This window comes from Myxocyprinus asiaticus, chromosome 5 (genome assembly GCF_019703515.2).
Source record: "Myxocyprinus asiaticus isolate MX2 ecotype Aquarium Trade chromosome 5, UBuf_Myxa_2, whole genome shotgun sequence".
Classification (NCBI taxonomy): Eukaryota; Metazoa; Chordata; class Actinopteri; order Cypriniformes; family Catostomidae; genus Myxocyprinus; species Myxocyprinus asiaticus.
The window spans coordinates 27775570-27795646 of NC_059348.1; the positions used below are offsets into that span (position 1 = coordinate 27775570).

The 20077-nt window shown below is 40.0% G+C and overlaps 1 protein-coding gene and 1 pseudogene across 3 annotated transcripts; one reads left to right on the plus strand and one right to left on the minus strand.

Moving 5' to 3' along the window:
* The first annotated feature begins 2231 nt into the window (after positions 1–2231).
* Positions 2232–11770, plus strand: LOC127440548 (nuclear receptor subfamily 2 group F member 6-like). 3 transcript variants are annotated; one of them, XM_051697220.1, is made up of 5 exons: positions 2232–2360; positions 3525–4120; positions 4289–4383; positions 8974–9537; positions 10783–11770. In XM_051697220.1, the coding sequence occupies exons 2-5, from the start codon at positions 3852–3854 to the stop codon at positions 11055–11057; spliced, it is 1203 nt and encodes a 400-aa protein (XP_051553180.1). In that variant the 5' UTR covers positions 2232–2360; positions 3525–3851; the 3' UTR covers positions 11058–11770. The 3 variants fall into 3 exon arrangements, with proteins under 3 accessions (XP_051553180.1, XP_051553182.1, XP_051553181.1); XM_051697222.1 differs by having other exon boundaries at positions 8977–9537; XM_051697221.1 differs by lacking the exon at positions 2232–2360 and adding an exon at positions 2563–2726.
* Positions 11771–12778: 1008 nt separating this feature from the next.
* On the minus strand, positions 12779–17741 carry LOC127441161 (occludin-like; annotated as a pseudogene).
* Positions 17742–20077: the final 2336 nt, after the last annotated feature.

A 20077-nucleotide genomic window follows, 5' to 3' on the forward strand; every position in this document is an offset into this window, starting at 1 on the left:
TTTTCTCTTGAATGTATCTTGAATAATTATGTGAACTGGGGGCCAAGATCTAAATCTTAAAACCTAAATCTCTTGCATCAACAACAAGCTATATACAGTGTGGATGGCTTTTTCAGTGTTTAAAAAATGATTTAAATTCCTCTTTATACAGGAAACAGTGATGAACCTATGACCCTGTGAAGCTCGCCTGCATTGTCTGATAAGTGCAAAATGTCACAAATAATATAGCACTTTGTTATTGTATTTTAAATAAAATAATGTATTTCCTACCCTCTGACATCTTGCTACATAAATTGGGATTCTATTCAAGTTAGCTTATCTTTAATCCTAAAAAGCATTAGGGCATCAAATGTTTTTGCTGTTTTCACATGAAAAGGGTCTTTCCATCTGACATTCCAGGATTTCCTCAATTAAAGTGTCTTTGGTCATGCCAACTAATTGTTTTCACATTTTTGCAGTTTACCATCCCTATATTAAAAATGAATTTGAATTAATACCCTGAGCTTTCATATTTGGGTCAAGAAATACTGTATGTCATTAAATATAGGCAATGCTAAATCATGTTCAGATATAGGATATACTGTACATATATAGTAACCGAAGTAAATAGCAAGCTGACATTTAGCAGACACTTTTATCCAAAGCAATTTACACTAAATTTACAGTGAGATCCCCTGGGGCAACCTGAGGTTAGGTACACACACACATAAACGCATGTTGGTGCAGCTATCCTTATCAGGACTCTCCATAGACATATTGATTTTTATAGTGTACGAACTATAGATTCTATCCCCTAACCCTAACCCTACCCCTAAACCTAACCCTCACAAAAAACTTTCTACATTTTTACATTTTCAAAAAAATATAGTTTAGTATGTTTTTTAAGCGATTTAAATTATGGGGACACTAGAAATGTCCTCATAAACCACATTTATAGCATAATACCCTTGTAATTACCAGTTTGTAACCTAAAAAAATCGTCCTCGTAAACCACCCAAACCCGCCCACACACACTAAATTATTATTAAAATGCAGTTTCATTGAAAAAACATGCAGTTTATCAGGAATTTACATAATTATATCATTTTTAGGCTCTCTCATGTTTTCACAGCAACTTGCATAATTGAAGGGATAGTTCACCCAGAAATGTAAATTCTCTCATCATTTACTCACCCTCGTGTCATCCTAGATGTGTATGACTTTTTTTCTTCTACAAAACACAAAATATATATATATATATATATATATATATATATATATATATATATATATATATATATATATATATATATATTTTTTTTTTTTTTTTTTTTTTTTTTTAAGAATATGTCAGCTCTGTAGTTCCATGCAATGCAAGTGAATGGTGACCAGAACTCAGAAGGTCCAAAAATGAAATAAAGGCAGCATAAAAGTAATCCATCATACTCCAGAGGTTAAATACATACCTTTTGAGGTGATATGATAGGTGTGGGTGAGAAATAAATCAATATTAAGTCCTTTTTTAACTGTAAATCTACACTTTCACTTTCACATTCCGCCACCTACTGGTTGGGGCTGGTCAAAGGTGGGGATTGATAGTAATAAAGGACTTAAATATTTATCTGTTTCTCACCCACACCAATCGCCTCAGAAGATATGGATTTAACCACTGGAGTCTTATGGATTACTTTTATGCCTCCTTTATGTCATTTTTGGACCTTCTGAGTTCTGGTCATCATTCACTTGCATTGTATGGACCTACAGAGCTGAAATATTCTTCTAAAAATCTTTGTTTATGTTCTGCTGAAGAAAGAAAGTCATACACATCTGGGATGGCATGAGGGTGAGTAAATGATGAGAGAATTTTCATTTTTGGGTGAACTATTCCTTTAACATGATTTGTACAATTTAATCACTTTGAGAGAAAAAGCATCTCGTACGTAAATGTATTAGCCGATTGAGTAGAATAAATAAAAAATAAAATAAATAAAGCTTTATGGAAGAATATGGAGAACATATTTAGCCTGTGCACGACTTATCTGAATGGTATTTACTTGGTTTGGCGTCCTGTAGGCACATTTGCAGTTCTATGAAACATGCCTAAGGTCACTGATCTCTTGAGGAGCAAAACACCACATTCTTTTTTGTGTGCCCAACAGAGCAGCTCTCCCTGGTCTTTGACTTCTTTGACCATATAAGGCAGGCGATACCATGGCAACCGTGGGCTTGAATAGCTGTGTCAAATCCCTGCTCACCCCCTCACATACGTACGCACACATACACTCACAGGCACGCGGCGGCGCGCGCACTCTACTGGACATTGGCATGCTCAGTCTCTTGTCCTCCTCCAGCCCGCGCGACTTTGGCACTTCTCCATGCAGGTAGGAATATTAAAACATTACCGCTTTTTGCTGCTGTGAACTGTTTGCTAGCTAACGCTTCGGTCCATCAAAACTGAGCAGAAATACAGTGTTCGCCGAAGTCTCGAGTGAGGTACGTCGCTAAAGCTATGGCTCCACCCCTCCCCCTGCTCGACACAGGGGGAAGTGGGCTGGAGCTTAGGCCGCATGTCTGTTGCTGGCTCGCATAAAAAACAAGAAACGTGCGATTTAGCTCGTGATCACGTCGAAACTGTAAGCACGAAATAATGTTTGGGGTTCACCCGTGTCGTTTTTGATTCCCACGTTTCTGATCAACTGTGAGAGGAACTCCAGAAGTCTGTTCCAATTTCTCAACAAACAAGCCCTGTGAGTGAACGTCCTTGAGCAAATAGTGTATTGTAGCTTGGCATTTCTTTTTATTTCTATACATTTTAGTATAAGTTTATATTTTTGTTTTGGTATGTTGTTTATGAGATTATATGTAATAACAATTGTGTGTGCTGTATGTTCTTCATTACTTGTAAATTCTTAGGTAATCAGTTCTGGCCAGTAATGTCTATAGTGAAATCATGATTCAAATATTTCAAATATAGAAATACGAGTTATAGTTGTTGTAAAGGCCATAATATATACAGCAAAGTCTGACTCTGAAGAGACTGGTTAAGCTGTGACTGTTGTACAAGTTTTAAAGGGGTCATGACATGAAAAATAACAATTTCCTTGGATCTTTTCACATATAAGAGGTCATTGTACTATAAAACATACTGTAAGTTTCAGAAATCTAAACTTCCTCCTCACTGCAAAAAGAGCATTTGTTGAAACCAAGCTGTCAAAGTGACTTGTTCTCCACTTCCTCCACATTGTGATGTCACACTGCGGTAGACATTTGCATCTGACTCCCTCCTCAACAACACATCTACAACTATTTTACCTGATCAACTCCGTAACCCCGCCTAGTAGCGTGAGCAATGAGATGGCAAGGAGAGAGAGCAGGTCATTCAAGAGCAGAGAGCCAGTCATAACAGTGGGCATTAACTGTCAAGTCATAAAGGAGAAGCAGCACCAAAACCAAGTGTTTTGATAATGATAAAGAAAGGCATGTCATGACTCCTTTAAGAATGATACCGTGAGTAACTGTAAGTGAGAGATTGTTTTCTTTATCAGGTTCTTGATTGAATTGGAAACCAATCATAGAAGTAACGTACACATGGTACAGTATCTGAGGTACTGGTAAAGACGACGCAACAAAAAGTGAATATGATCAGTCAAGAATGCAAAACAGCATGCACAGCCCAATGCCCCAAGACCAAAGTTGACTGACTCAGGACCTGTGTCTGAGCCTCAATGCGTCAGATGAGACGGCAGACAATTTCCAGATTCAGAAGCCTTCATAGCTTTTCTTTTTAGAACACACAGCTATCAAAAAGGTGTCAACGGAAACAGCTTCATTTGGGAGCATTTTTTCTCCACTGTTGGGCTGAGAACTAAGCAATGGCCATGGTGAGAGGAGGATGGGGAGATCCCAATGGGGATACTAATGGACTTGGTGACAAAGGTTATCTGAGGGGAGATGAGGACGACGGGTCACCGCAAGGAGGCGGCAGTGACATGGAGGCCGGGGAGGATGATAAAGGGTGCGTGGTGGACTGTGTGGTCTGCGGTGACAAGTCCAGTGGAAAACACTATGGTGTGTTTACCTGTGAGGGCTGCAAGAGCTTTTTCAAAAGGAGTGTCCGCCGAAACCTCAACTATACCTGCAGGTAACAGAGAATTTAAATTATATTTATGCATGTGCTAGTTGTAATTGTTAGCTTTGTGCTTTTTTTTATTTCCAGTGAACCTATATACCATACAGATTGGTGGTTGAACAGATTAACAGAATGTTCATTTTAGTGTGAAACATGAAGCTGTTTTGGTGCTTTTCTCAGATCAAATCGGGACTGCCAGATCGACCAACATCATCGCAACCAGTGTCAGTACTGCCGTCTAAAGAAGTGTTTCCGAGTGGGAATGCGTAAAGAAGGTAAATATCTATCCCGCATCTCAAAATCAGCCAGGATGGTTCTCAGTCATTGTTAGCTTATATCAGTCATACTCAAATTGCGGACCACGAACTGTGTCCGGACCCAGCAAAGGGTCAATACGAACCGAACAGCACCAAACTTAATGATATCGAAGTCAATAAATTAATTACACACAACTTTCAGACATGATCAACTGGGTGCCGTTTACCAAGTGCAGTGCAGCCTCTCTCTGTCTCTAGCAGTGGTGAAGAAACACCAGCCCGGGGCCGCGTCCTATCCAATCACGTGCGCTTATGCAAATGAGTCCCATGACGAGATCCGTGCCCTATCCAATTGTGTGCATTTATGCAAATTAGTCTCGTGACTAGATCCGTGTCCTATCCAATCGCGTGCGTTTATGCAAATTAGTCTCGTGAAGAGATCCGCGTCTCATCCAGTCGCCTAAATGTATGCAAATATCTTCGACAGTGAAAGACAGTGTTGGGACTGGGAGCAAGCAGCAGGCAGACACACGGAAATACGTCCATTGATAGACTTTGTGAATGTGAGGATGGCTTGTTAAAAGAAAATAAAAGTTGATAGTGAAAATCGCATATTCAAAGTCGAGTGGACAGACAAGTACGCATTCATTCTCCCCACAACAAGTTAAAAACCAGTGTGCCTGATATGCTCAGAATCCATAGCGCTCGTGAATAGTGCCAATGTGAAGTGCCACTATGACAGGAAACAGTCATTTCGAGCATACGTATCCCCAAAACACAGAGCTGAGAACGAGAAAAATAAATCGGCTCAAAGCCCAATATGAGAGGTCCACCAAAGTTCTTATCCATTCCCTGACAGCCCAAGAACTTGCAATTGAGTGCTCACTGAGAATAGCTTGGGTTTTGGGAAAACACAAAAAGCCATTTACTGGGAGCCTGAGTAGCTCAGCAAGTAAAGACGCTGACTACCAACCCTGGAGTCGCAAGTTCGAATCCAGGGCGTGCTGAGTGAATCCAGTCAGGCTTCCTAAGCAACCAATTGGTCCGTTTGCTAGGGTGGGTAGAGTCACATTGGGTTAACCTCCTCGTGGTCGCTATAATGTGGTTCTCGCTCTCCGTGTGGCACGTAGTGAGTTGTGCGTGGATGCGGCGGAGAATAGCATGAAGCCTCCACACGCGCTTCGTCTCCGAGGTAACGCGCTCAACAAGCCACATGATAAGATGCGCGGATTGACTGTCTCAGACGTGGAGGCAACTGAGATTCGACCTCCGCCACCCATATTGAGGCGAGTCACTACGCCACCACGAGGACCTAGAGCGCATTGGGAATTGGGAAGAGTAAAAAAAGCCATTTACTGATGCAGAGATGGTTAAAGAATGCATGAGTGAAGTTGCTGAGACCTTGCTTGATGGCAAACAAAAAGGAAAAGATAAAACGGATCCCATTGTCAGATTCCACAGTAATGAGAAGAACTGAAATATTAGCTGATTTGATTTCACAACTTGATTAGGCCTTTCAGAATGCACCATGCATTTCTTTAGCTGTGGATGAATCAACAGATACCATCGATAATGCCCAGCTTCTGGTATTTGTGAGATTCTATGATGAAACAAAGAAGGAATTTTGTGAGGACCTGTTGGGTTTAACAACTCGTGATGCGCACACACACAAGGAGTGGACATCCATGAGGCCATCAAAGGGATGCTGACAAAAAGGGGGATAGATCTGATGTCGGTGGTCTTCATCACCACAGATGGAGCTCCAGCCATGATAGGAAGAGGGAGGGGACTGATTGCACGTTTGAAAGAGGACCACCCTGACCTGACATCTTACCACTTGTGCTTGGAAAACAACTGCTGCTGATCATACAGAATCCTTTCTTGGTCACAAATGTCACAGAGTTGTTAGAGGAAGCAAAACAGACCTTCAGATGGATAAATGTTGCATTACTACAAATGAGGTTGATTGAACTGCAAGAAAATGTGGCTTTGAAAGAGGTTAGTGATTGTGACCCTGTAACTTTCTGGGGAAAGATGGTGCCTGCAGCTGGTTTCCCTATTCTAAACAAAATGGTACTACATATCCTGACCATGTTTGGTTCCACATACTGCTGAGAGTCAGCCTCCTCCACAATGAACATTATTAAAACCAAATACTGCACCAGGCTCAGCAATGAACACCTGCATCATTGTCTTAGAATTGCACTCACACCATTTTTGCCAAAGTTCAAAGTGTCATTTATCTCATTATTCATCGATGCAAGGTCCAGAGTGACTGGTTCATGCATGGAACACAGTCTGTGCATTCAGATTTTCTTCTCTATTGGACTCTACTTTGTTCTCCATAAAATGTGCACTTTAGTTTTTATTATTGTTATTCAATTAAGAGAAATGCAAGGCCCATGTACAGTGGCTCACAGTGACGTTTTTGCATACAGATTACTATGTGTGACGAGGAGGAGGGCATGGCCAGGCCGTGAGGATGCAAGCCTGGCACTGAGTTGCCCCGATCGGTGGGAGAGAGTGAATAAGGAGGAGCTGGAGAGACCAGAGAGAGAGAGGGAGACACACGGAGCTGTGTGTGTGTGTGCATGGGGACGTTCACGAAAGCCTCCAGTGGCTATTCAATTTCAGGGGCAAAAATATAGAGTAGAGGCAGCGGTTAGTCCTCGTCTCACCCATCTGCTGATTTTGGCTACGAATTGGCCAGCATTTCAGTCGTTATTGGGGAGATTATGTGTGGATGGGTCCTGCACCAAAGTGTCTCGGTGTGTGGTTTGCGATTTGCTGGCTGGGGAGGCGGAGCCGGGGCTGTCTGTGTCGGCTTTGCATCAGGATGAAGTCCCAGCTTCCCCAGCCCTTAGAGTATTCCCTGCAGGGGATTTCCCTCTGGAGCAGATGTGGGACAAGGCCTTTAGGCACGCCGTGAATGTCAGCTGGTGTATCCGCCGGCCACCCCAAGAATGCCTTTGCGCCCACTTCCTTTGATCGAGGTCCCCTTCGAAAGAATTGGTAGTGCCTCTAAGCAACATTTCAGCACGTAATGTTGCGGAGGCACTCTTCAGAATCATCTCCTGAGTGGGGATTCCGAAAGAAATTCTCACCGATCAAAACACAACACAATATATAACTGCTTTTCAGCATAACCAAAACACACATCGACACACACACAGCTCCGTGTGTCTCCCTCTCTCTCTCTCTGGCATCTCCGGCTCCACCTTATCTCTCTCTCCCACTGATTTGGGAAACTCAGATCCAGGCGTGCATCCTCACGGCCTGGCCACGCCTTCCTCCTCGTCACACTATGCAACCACTTTTGTTCAGTAATGCTGTCACAAATGTGCAGTTTATTATATTTTTGTAAAAAGAGAAACCATTCATTTTTTTATATACTTTTTGTTATACTCATTTCTTACATTTCTTTGATGCAGCATGACAAATAGTAATAGCCTACTTGCTACTACAGTACAGCCTGTACAATGCACATTTTCACAGTCACAATAAAGAATTTGTTTGTAATTCATTAAAATGTATCTGATTGGTCTCATTTAATGTATTTAATAATAGTCTGAAAACATTTGATATAAAACCATGTATCCCAAATCATAATATGGACAATGGTAAGTTTGTTACTATGCTGTACTAGAGCACCGATAAATGACAATATCTATCCAGACTTTTCCCACTTAAGAAATCTGATCCTGGATTGTTACGTTCATGGAAGATCATCTCGGAGTTGCTGTCATTGCAACAAGTCCATAACCTGCTCGGGAGCAGGTTTATTTAATGGAAACAGGATTAGATTGAGCCTTATAAGCATACGTGATACTGGAAGTCTATCAATGCCACTGCATGATTCTTACAAGAATCATTTAGTATATTTAGCAGTAATAATGCAAATATAAAATAAATAATAATAGTAATATTGTAGGTAATAATAACAGGTAAAGCCTATTTTATTAATTTAGAGGTACAGCTTTAGTTGGAGTCTTACATTTGGTGTAACATAAGTATAATGTAATATACACCGATCAGCCACAACATTAAAACCACCTGCCTAATATTGTGTAGGTATCCCTCGTGCCACCAAAACAGATGCGGGTTGGCGCTGTTTTGGTGGCACGAGGGGGACCTACACAATATTAGGCAGGTGGTTTTAATGTTGTGGCCACCAGTGTATATATATTTTTCATAATATAGTTTGTTTTATTCATTACTGTTTTATTCAAATAGTTGTCAACAGAATAAAACAAGCCTAATCATGATTAAACTAATGATTTCAGAATGAAACCGTAAAAATGTCAAATTCAGTAAATGTTACATTTACTATGTTACATTTTTTTTTTTACACTTTTGAAAACTCCAGTTTGAAAACCCCTGGTCTAGAATGTGGTGTTTCCAGTTTCCTTTTTTCCCCAAGGAAATTGTTGAGCCCTTCTGTCCTTGTGCAATCAGTAATTAAATGTTTCTAATCCTTTAGGCCAGTCCTCTGACTCTCTGCCAGATGTCCCATGCTGAGGGTTAGCAAAGGACAGGAACTTTTGCCTCATCTATCAAATGTTTCAGTTCCATCACAACTCTGCCTCTCTCTTCCCTCTTTTCCTTCAGCAGTTCAGCGTGGTCGCATCCCACCTTCACATTCTAGTCTCAGCCCATCCACAACTCCAGTGGGTGGTAATGCTGGAAGCGGTGTGAATGAGTTCTACAATGGGCAGCCAGTGTCTGAGCTCATCTCCCAGCTTCTACGGGCTGAGCCTTACCCCAACAGCCGCTACAGTCACCAGTACAGCCAGCAGATGCAGGGGGGTGGTGGATCCTCCATGGGCATCGACAGCATCTGTGAGCTTGCCGCCAGACTCCTGTTCAGCACCATCGAATGGGCCCGAAATATTCCTTATTTCCCTGAGCTGCCCGTGTCTGAGCAGGTGGCCCTGCTGCGGCTCAGCTGGAGCGAACTGTTTATTCTAAACGCAGCTCAATCTGCCCTGCCCCTGAACATGGCCCCGCTGCTCGCTGCCGCAGGCTTTCACTCCTCTCCTATGTCTGCTGAAAGGGTGGTGTCCTTCATGGACCAGGTGCGTGTCTTCCAGGACCAAGTAGAGAAGCTGACCCGCTTGCAAGTGGATTCAGCAGAGTACAGCTGTCTCAAGGCCATAGCTCTCTTCTCACCAGGTGAATTAACCAAAGGAATCTGATAAACTGCATTTACTCTGACACAATCAGATCTGATTCACAGAAACATTTCTGTTATATGTAAAATGGTTAAGAATGGTAATGAGCACTGTGACGGCAGGGTAGTTTCTAGTGTAATACTAGCTCCCTCTACTGGGTAACACATTAGCAATCTGTTTTCCACTTTGTTTCCTAAATGTATTGTGAAACTCTTAAGAAAATAAAAAGAAGAAACTTGTAAGGGCTAAAACAAAATCTTGTCACCACTTAAGTTTATAAAATAATACTAATTAATAAAAATCCTTAAAGGGATAGTTCACAATATTTTGTATAATTTACTCATCCTCATGTTGTTCCAAATCCTTATGACTTTTTCTCTTCCGTGGAACACAAAAGGAGATTTTAGGCTGAATGTTAGCGTCAGTCACCATTCACTTTCATTACATCTTTTTTCCATACAATGAAGGTGACTGGGGCTGTCACTCCCTTTAAAAATAAAAATCATTTACTCACCCTCGTGTCATTCCAAACTTGTCATGACTTGATTTACTTTTGTGGAACACAAGGAGGAATTTTGATTATTGTTGACACTGCTTCTTTTATAAGGTTACTGATATGACTGAACTCTTCGTCTAACATGATTGGTCATGATTTTATACATATGTTTCAAAATTATTATACATTTCTTTACGAGTAAAACGTTTTTTAATGAGTAAAAAATGACTGGGTGCACCTTTAGGCCCAGCTATAATTCCTGATCAGATTGTGCCCGGTCGACCTCGTTGCCTTTCAAAGTGTACTATTTTGACAGCTAGAGAATACAAACGCATTCGATGCATTTGCACTACAAGTGCTTTGTGATATTCTTTTAGTATAGTCTACGACTGGCGCCTGTGACAATGATGCGCACAGACGAGGGCTGTATACGTGTCAAATAAACCTAGGCCGCATGCAGACAGTCCACAGACGGCGATGATGGAATCTATGTCAGCCACACATTGTGCGTTCCGATCAGCAAGCGGACAACCGAAGGTGGCCTTTAGTCTCAAACATTCTGCCTAGCGTATCCTTTTGTGTTCCACGGAAGAGAGAAATTCACAAGGGTTTGGAATAACATGAAGGTGAATAAATGATGACAGGAGTCAGGACTATCATTGTTAGGTAACTACCCCTTTAACAGCCTTGTAAAATCATTTAACTGTCCCCTGCCATTAATATCTGTTTTCTCTGTATGTCTGTTGTTAGATGCATGTGGACTGACAGACCCAGCTCATGTTGAAAGCCTGCAGGAAAAAGCTCAGGTGGCCCTGACCGAATACGAACGCATGCAGTATCCCGGGCAGCCCCAGCGCTTTGGGCGGCTGCTACTGCGACTGCCCGCTTTGAGGGCGGTGCCCGCCAACCTCATCTCTCAGCTCTTCTTTATCCGGCTCGTGGGGAAGACGCCTATCGAGACGCTTATCCGTGATATGCAGCTCTCTGGAAGCTCCATCAGTTGGCCCTATGTACCTGGACAGTAATCATTATCAGACATGACCACAGAGCCAATCAGCCACCAGACTACTTTAGCAAACTACTGGGAATCTCTGGTTCCCTCTCTGATTTTATTTTTTTTGCATTCCTGCATTCACTTCTGATATTGGCTGTATGACCAAATGCAACTGGGTCATACATTGGGAATCATCAATTCTCTAATATCTTGCAGATGGCTTGGTCAGTGTTCTGTGAACTGTTTTAAGACGCAATGGCATTTTCAAAGTTTGATAACAAATAATAATAATGAAATATTTGAGGACTGTTTGTAATCTCCCAGCCAAAGGTAAGATGTTTGGTACAGTTTTATAGTGAGTTATTTAGTGGAAAATGGTTGAAGAATAAAACAAGGTCAGTATAGGTGTCGTACAGCTAGCCATTTTTAGAATAACTTTAGATTAAAAAAATCATTTGGGTGTGAATATGAAATTTACCCTAATGATATCCAAGTCACCCACCACCCCCACCCCACAGAGGTGGACATGGACATGACATCCCAAAAGAACCCAAACAGAAACAGTAAAAATTGGTGAATTCTGAAGAAGTGAATGTTGACCATATCTTTGAAGGTCCAAAAAATACATAAAGGCATAAAAGTAAACAATAAGACTCCAGTGGTTAAATCCATATTTGCAGAATTGATATGATTGGTGTGGGTGAGAAACTGATCAATATTTATGTCCTTTTTTTTTTTTTTTTTGTAAATCTACACTTTTAACTTCCACATTCTGGTGTTTAAGTGACTTTCACATAAAGCCACTTACTGGTTGGGGCTGGTCAAAGGTGGAGATTTATAGTTAAAAAGGACTTTAATATTGATCTGTTTCTCACACACACCTATCGTATTGCTTCAGAAGACATGAATTTAACCACTGGAGTCATATTGATTACTTTATGCTGCCTTTGTGCTTTTTGGACCTTCTGAGTTCTGGCCACCATTCACTTGCATTGTATGGACCTACAGAGCTGAAATATCTTTCAACAAATCTTTGTGTGCAGCAGTAGAGAAAAATTCATACACATTTGGTATGGCATGAGGGTGAGTAAATGATGAGAGAATTTTCATTTTTAGTTGAACTATCCCTTTAAGGAATTTGTTTTACCACAGTGATGGGATATATTTTTAGCTCTTTTACCCTATCAATCATAATGCATTTCTTTGACCTGAAACTGGAATATACTAAAGTTGAAACAACCATTTTATGAAATAATTGCAAACTGTATTTGTTGTTTAAATGATTTCTTGGCTCAAGACTTACCTCTTCAAGAATGTTTATTTCTTTGATCAACACATTTTGCATTTTAGATGACAAATGAAGTAGTCATGTATTTTTCAGATATAAAAACAAGTGAATCTTTTCTACATGGAAGTATCGTTCATCCTCATATAGAAGACTATTGTTGTAATTGATCATACATGGTTTCTGCTCTTATTTTTGTTTTGTTTTTTAGACTTTAACCAGTTAATTATAAACTGGTAATGATGTTACAACATTGTTAACCAAAAAAGTACCTCTATTGTCTGAGACATAAATGGACGATTAAATGGTGTTTGATCGAAATGTATCAATTTGAAATTATGTCAACACACCAGAGCTGCTCACTTTACACTAAAGAGGAGTGATTGGATATATCTGTATGTTATTTTAGTGATACGAAGGCTGATTCTGGCTAGAAATTGTCACTGCCTGTTCTGTTCTGTTCGGGTTTTTTTTTTTAAAGAGCAGGGCTCTGATGTCTATGTTTCACATGTGACCGCATGTGGCATTGGCTTTTGTTGTGAGATGTAATTTTTCTAGCCTTATACATCTGAATGACTAATATTACCTCATATTTAGGCCTTGAAACATATCAGGCGGTCTAATATACAAACACATTCAACTGCAACATGTACAGTTTTCATTTTAATATCTTTGTGTTTTTAAATACTTCTGTATGATAGGTTGATTAAATAATAGTATCATACATTGTTGTAATTGTGATAGCGTTTTTGTCCATTTCCTATCAAGTTACAAAGAAAAGAAAAAAAAATACAGAGTTGTTTCAAGTAGCCTTTGTAAGTGCAAGGAAAACTGGTTTCCATTTCATAGGATGATTACAATATTTTCAAAACCTCTGGCAGCTTAACAGAAAAAACGTATTCAGCACAGTTTTAGAATGATGAGTAATGTTTTAACATATTTGTCTCTATAAAGTGACTTATACCCGTGTATACACCCAGGTATAATTTTAGACTAAGAAATCCTGAGGATCAGCAGCATAAGCCTTCTCTTTCCTTGTGAGGCCTCGGTCATAATGTTTGACCAATTGCTTGATATGACACAGTTTTTACCTCAGGTTCTTACACTGGTGCTTCTTACTCTTGTATTTGTGAGACTAGAGAACAAATGTGAACTTTAGTGATCCACAGACAAAAATTATGAAATGACAAAAAATTTACCACTAGCTCTGATCAATTTTCTCATAATTCTGATCTGTAATGGCAATTATGTTTACTTGCTTCAGATCTTTGAATCGATTATATTCCCCAGCTACAGCCTGTGATGCAGAGGATACACTGTATATTTATGGGCCGTATTGAGTTTTCATATGAAATGCTGTCATATAGACTTATAATCCTACAGTACTTTATGCCAAATTCTTGCTGCCTACCTGGAACTTAGTGGACTCCTCATGCAGGGTGTCCAGCTCTCTGCTAAGTTCATTCATTTGTTCACAGATATCATCCATTTCTGCACAGAGATTCTTGTATACAGCCAGGGTGACATCAAATATTTCTTGTACTGTCTGCACTGTTCATCTGTTGTAAATTCTGAATAAGAGCTATAGAAAAAAGAAATCATAAAGTAACAGTATCTTGCAAAAACAAATATGCTTCTACTACTCATTAGCCATTTTTAAATGTTCAACAAGCACATATGGGTGTTGGGTTTGGGTGTCCACATACTTTTGGCCATATTGTGTAAACTCAATTAGTCTCAACAGAATTATCTCTTTCTGATCAACACTACATGGTGCATCTTAAAGAATTTGTCGTTTTACTTCTAATGAAATTAATAGTAATTTTGAAATGTATAAAATCATGAGCACTCACAAGAGATGAAGACTCCAGTCATACCAGTAACCTAATAAAAGCTGTTTTATTCTACATGGGGCAGGGTCCCCTCATGGGGGCTGCCATGTTAGGATCACATGACCAGCTGAATACTACTCACTTAATCTCAGTAACCACCCTGTTATTGGACACTTTTGCTCGTGGATTAAATTAATCATGGCTGACTGTGAATTTCTACAATGGCATTGGTATCTGAAAACTATTGTGTTTGAATAATACTGCATCCATGCCCCTAGGTGTCAGTGGAAGTCCAAGACGACATATTCAAAAAATTACTGCACTTTTAATTTAAAGGAGGGTTCATTTGAAACTCACTCCTCCATCTGATGCCTGTCTAATTCATTGTCCGATTCTCCACCAGTGGTGTACCCTGTCTCACAGAGAACATCCTCAACTTCAAAGATGTCCAGCTTCTCCTCCTGCTCCGAGGTGCTCTGCACTTCAATTTCCTCCACAGGGCTGGAGCTCATCCACTGATTCCAGTACAACGGTATTCTCAGAATATCTTAAAAACAAAGTCCCATAAAAAAAAAAAAAAAAAAAAAATGAGCATTTGCGCTTGTGGGGGTGTATTGAGTGCTTCTCTGGAACAGACCATGCACAAGTGTTAACAGAGCCAAAGAACCACAGAACAACATGTATTAAATCAGTTTATATCAGGTCAGACTACTGCTGAATGACCCAAGCCACAGCACTGCAAAAAAAATCTTACTCAGCATGTCTCTAACATAACAAATATAAGACATAAGTTATTAAGTATTGTTTTTCAATTAAATCTAACAAAGTTTAGTGAATTGTTTTTTTTTTTAAATTATTATTATTATTATTATTATTATTATTTATATTTCTATGAAAACAAGACTTATATCTTATGTTATGTTACTTAAGTAAATGTATGTTTTGCTATGTAAAATGTATTTATTTTATTATTATTATTTATTTATTTTGCTATATAAAGAAACACTTCACTTACTGATGGGAAACCAGACCAGAAAACAATCTGAGATACCATCACAGAGATCTCTGAACAATACTGTATCTTAAAACTTTAAGAGACCACTTAGAAGCTTTGCATCACACAGTCCACCAAACCATTGTAAATTCATCGCACCACAATTATCCCACCCTCCTGCATGAGCACAATTTCCTCTTACAAAGCGTAATTATTTCAGGATACGCACATGACACTGGCCCGTTCAAAAATACCTGAGTGTATTGTCTTAACAATATGCTGCTGACAAACAACATGTTCATTTCCAAGAACTCTAAAATGACCCAGTTTGTAGAGCAGTCTCACCTCAACGTGAACCGAATAACATGAGCTTTACTGATAATGAGTAGATGGCGTGCAAGCGACCTCCAGGATAGTGTCTTTTAGCCAAAATAAATAAAACTGCATGGTGCAATGAATGGTGTGTTGTGTCTCTGTATGAAAATGATTGATATACAACTATGTACTTATTTCTGATAATTACTCCAGATGCTATTGCTAACTTGTTGTAACATGTAGAAGCCTATTAGAAAGAAGCTACAACAAATGTACATTTGGATGAAAATGTCAGTGACTTACTATCCAAGCTGTCATCTATATGTTTAAAAACAACAGGGAACGGCATGTATCAACTATGTAATAATTGAAATTCAGTTGTCTGTGACTGTCAAGCGGGTCTGTCTGATTTCTTACTGATCTTTATTCAGTGGAAGAGAGTATCATAGACATTAGTGAATGATTAACTGACACAAAAACAATGCAAATCATTCCAGTGATTTCATTGTACTGCATTGGTGTTTGAGTATCACATGGGGAGGCAACACTAGTTTACACTATTAGTGGTATGCTAAAATTTAACTAATGAGGCCCACAGTTCAAACTCATAGAGTATGTGGTAAAGGTATATTAAAACCTAATCATGAATTGCCTGCCTACTTAAAAAGTTTCAGCCTTGTGATTTCAGACACTTGCAACTACAACACTAGTTAATGAATATTCAGAGTGAAACTGGGTGTGCTGAAGGACATACCTTATGTATTATATCTCTTCAAAACATATTGCCACAGGGGGAAAAAATATCACAAATATAGAAGTTGTGATTCGCTATCCTACAAACATAACACTTTATAATCCAAAATCCTAAAACAGGACCTAAATCCTCTGACCCAAATCTTACTTCTCTAATGCTAATAATCCTAATTAAAGGATTCATGGTGTTTTACATGTATTATCGGCTTTAAATATTTAAATGAAAAATGCTCCATAGAATACATATCAGAAAAACTGGATGTTCATAGCAAGGACCTAAATGATTCACGTATGAACTAACACAGTCTTGTGAATTCTGGCTCCTTTCTGTTCTGAGGATAGGTGGTTCCTCCCATTATATATTAGGTTTATCATGACACCAAATTTTGCTTCGAGACTTTTAGGAAAAATAGGCTGCAACAACCAGAGCAATCATGACAACCAGCCCACAAATCAGTGCCACAGCCCAAAAGTAGGAGGACAAACAAAGAAAAAACAAGTTTTCAAAAAGATTAATGATATAGTGACAGGTAAAAATTTAGATTGTATATGTTAGCACAATAGTTAACGAGAACTAACAATGAACAATAGTATATTATGTATACACTAATATGAACAAAGATTAATAAAAGTTAAAAGTTATTGTTCATTGTAAGTTCATGATACCTCAAGCATTAACTAGCGTTGATGTATAGAACCTTACTATTAAGTGCAGAATTAGATTATTTTAAATACTAAATTCTTCAAATACTGACCACTTCAGGATCCATAAAGCAGTAGTGATTCAGATATCGATTAAATGAAGGATATGCATCAGGGAACCCTGTGCCTGCTCCAGCACTGATGCTTGATGTCCCTAATGAGGTCTGACACATCATTAAAATGGGGTTGTACAGAATAACTCTGGGCTGTGGGATTCACCCCTATCAAAAAATGTGATTTCTATAATACACTGAAGAATTGCTAGAACCACATTCACCAAGAAAACTGTCAGGTAAAATGTTTTTTTGTTTGTTTGTTTGTTTGTTTGTTTTTTTGCGTACACACATTATCTTAGAGATACTAATCACTGAGATGGCCAAGGGCACAGCAAAATTAATGGCTGCCATTGAGAACATGGCTGACTTTGCTGAGTATGGTGTCATGTAAGAGCTTTAATATCCGTAAGTTCCTCCACAGTACACCGACCTGATGCCTACGCCCATGCCAAAGCCCCCAGAGCCACCAACGTTAGCCCCGACGCTGGCCTCAAAGCCACGCATATCTATTCATAACTAGAGTGGGAGCAACACAGGCGAAAACTACAAAACACAGCAATGCAGTCAATCCCTCCTTATTTTTCACAATGCCAGGTGGGGAAAACCATCTGTAGAAATGCTGAGAGCTTCCCTCCATTTGAGGAGCATCAGCCACTGCAGAGTGTAAGTCATACTCGCTCCTCTGTGTGTAGAAAGTTCTGGATGTGTAGATTTTTGATGGGGCGATGTAGTATGGACTGTACTGAGGTAGGCTGTCATACTGCTGTGTTCCATCCATGATTTATCAGTGAGAAAAAAATTAGATTAAATTTACCATGAGTCTGAGATTATTGTAACCACCTAGAAACATTGTCAGTCATACATTATTTTGTGACTGATAACATCCCCACTGAAAAGACCAGTAGACCAGCATGAATTTCCATGCTGGTTTATGCTGATTATTAGTGGTGGACTGGTGCTGGTCTAGATGGTGGACTAGCATGGCCATGCTGTTTACCAGCATAAAATGATGGTCAACCATGAAGCATGAAACTCCAGCATCCAAAACAGACTGATCACACTGTGTATTCAGCGACAGGAGGTCGAAAGTTCTGCTGCTGAAATGGGTCTGTGCTTACCGAAATTGGAACCACTGCCTCCAGTGGCCGAAGCTGGAAGTGATTTTGAGGTGAAATATCCACCTGGTGGCGCCAACAGCGAGTTGTATTTTTAGATGTAAATGATGTGATACAATCAACAGGAATGTATATTTTATTAATCCTATTCCCAAACCCAAACCCCAACTCTAAACCAAAGAGTTCAGGGAGTAAAAATTTAATTTGAGAGCAAAAATGCAAGGATACTGTGTTCCAACCTGAATGGATAAGATCAGACATTGCCAACCGATGCTCTTGTGGTGCTTACATTTAACACACATTTTCTGAATGGTCCATCTGATGACACTTCAACCTTGATATTAAGCCTTTTTTGCCTGTGCAGTCTGACCCAGCTGAATAATTAAGATAGAACACGCATTACCTAAAATCCTTTTCAAAGCACAGACATTCTCACTGCGAGTTCTCCAGCTCTAAATATCATTCCCTTTATCAGTCTACTGCAATTCAAATGAGCTTGTCTGAATAATCCAGAGAAATATGAGCAGATGTAATCATTGGGGATTTCCTCTAAGCTCTCTTCCTCACATTTCTTTTGCCTCCTCCACATGGAATATATAGTCTTTTAATCTAAATAAAAGCCATGAGGAGATACACTATATTGCCAAAAGTATTCGCTCACCCATCCAAATAATTGAATTCAGGTGTTCCAATCACTTCCATGGCCACAGGTGTATAAAATGAAGCACCTAGGCATGCAGACTGCTTCTACAAACATTTGTGAAAGAATGGACCGCTCTCAGGAGCTCAGTGAATTCCAGCGTGGTACTGTGATAGGATGCCACCTGTGCAACATTTCCAGTCGTGAAATTTCTTCGCTACTAAATATTCCACAGTCAACTGTCAGTGGTATTATAACAAAGTGGAAGCGATTGGGAATGACAGCAACGCAACAAAAATGACAGAGCGGGGTCAGCGGATGCTGAGGCACATAGTGCGCAGAGGTCGCCAACTTTCTGCAAGTCAATCGCTACAGACCTCCAAAGTTCATGTGGCCTTCAGATTAGCTCAAGAACAGTGCGTAGAGAGCTTCATGGAATGGGTTTCCATGGCCAAGCAGCTGCATCCAAGCCATACATCACCAAGTGCAATGCAAAGCGTCGGATGCAGCGGTGTAAAGCACGCCGCCACTGGACTCTAGAGCAGTGGAGACGCGTTCTCTGGAGTGACGAATCACGCTTCTCCATCTGGCAATCTGATGGACGAGTCTGGGTTTGGCGGTTGCCAGGAGAACGGTACTTGTCTGACTGCATTGTGCCAACTGTGAAGTTTGGTGGAGGGGGATTATGGTGTGGGGTTGTTTTTCAGGAGCTGGGCTTGGTCCCTTAGTTCCAGTGAAAGGAACTCTGAATGCTTCAGCATACCAAGAGATTTTGGACAATTCCATGCTCCCAACTTTGTGGGAACAGTTTGGGGATGGCCCCTTCCTGTTCCAACATGACTGCGCACCAGTGCACAAAGCAAGGTCCATAAAGACATGGATGAGCGAGTTTGGTGTGGAAGAACTTGACTGGCCTGCACAGAGTCCTGACCTCAACCCGATAGAGCACCTTTGGGATGAATTAGAGCGAAGACTGCGAGCCAGGCCTTCTCGTCCAACATCAGTGTCTGACCTCACAAATGCGCTTCTGGAAGAATGGTCAAAAATTCCCATAAACACACTCCTAAACCTTGTGGAAAGCCTTCCCAGAAGAGTTGAAGCTGTTATAGCTGCAAAGGGTGGGTCGACGTCATATTAAACCCTATGGATTAAGAATGGGATGTCACTTAAGTTCATATGCGTCTAAAGGCAGATGAGCGAATACTTTTGGCAATATAGTGTACATTGCTAACAGGGATATTTTCATAACTGTACCCTATTAGTACAGTTAATTATACTTTTGACCAAAGAGCGTGAGTCACACACCTGTGGTAACTTTAAAAGAGTGCATTAAAAATGAAGGGCTGAAAATCAACTTAG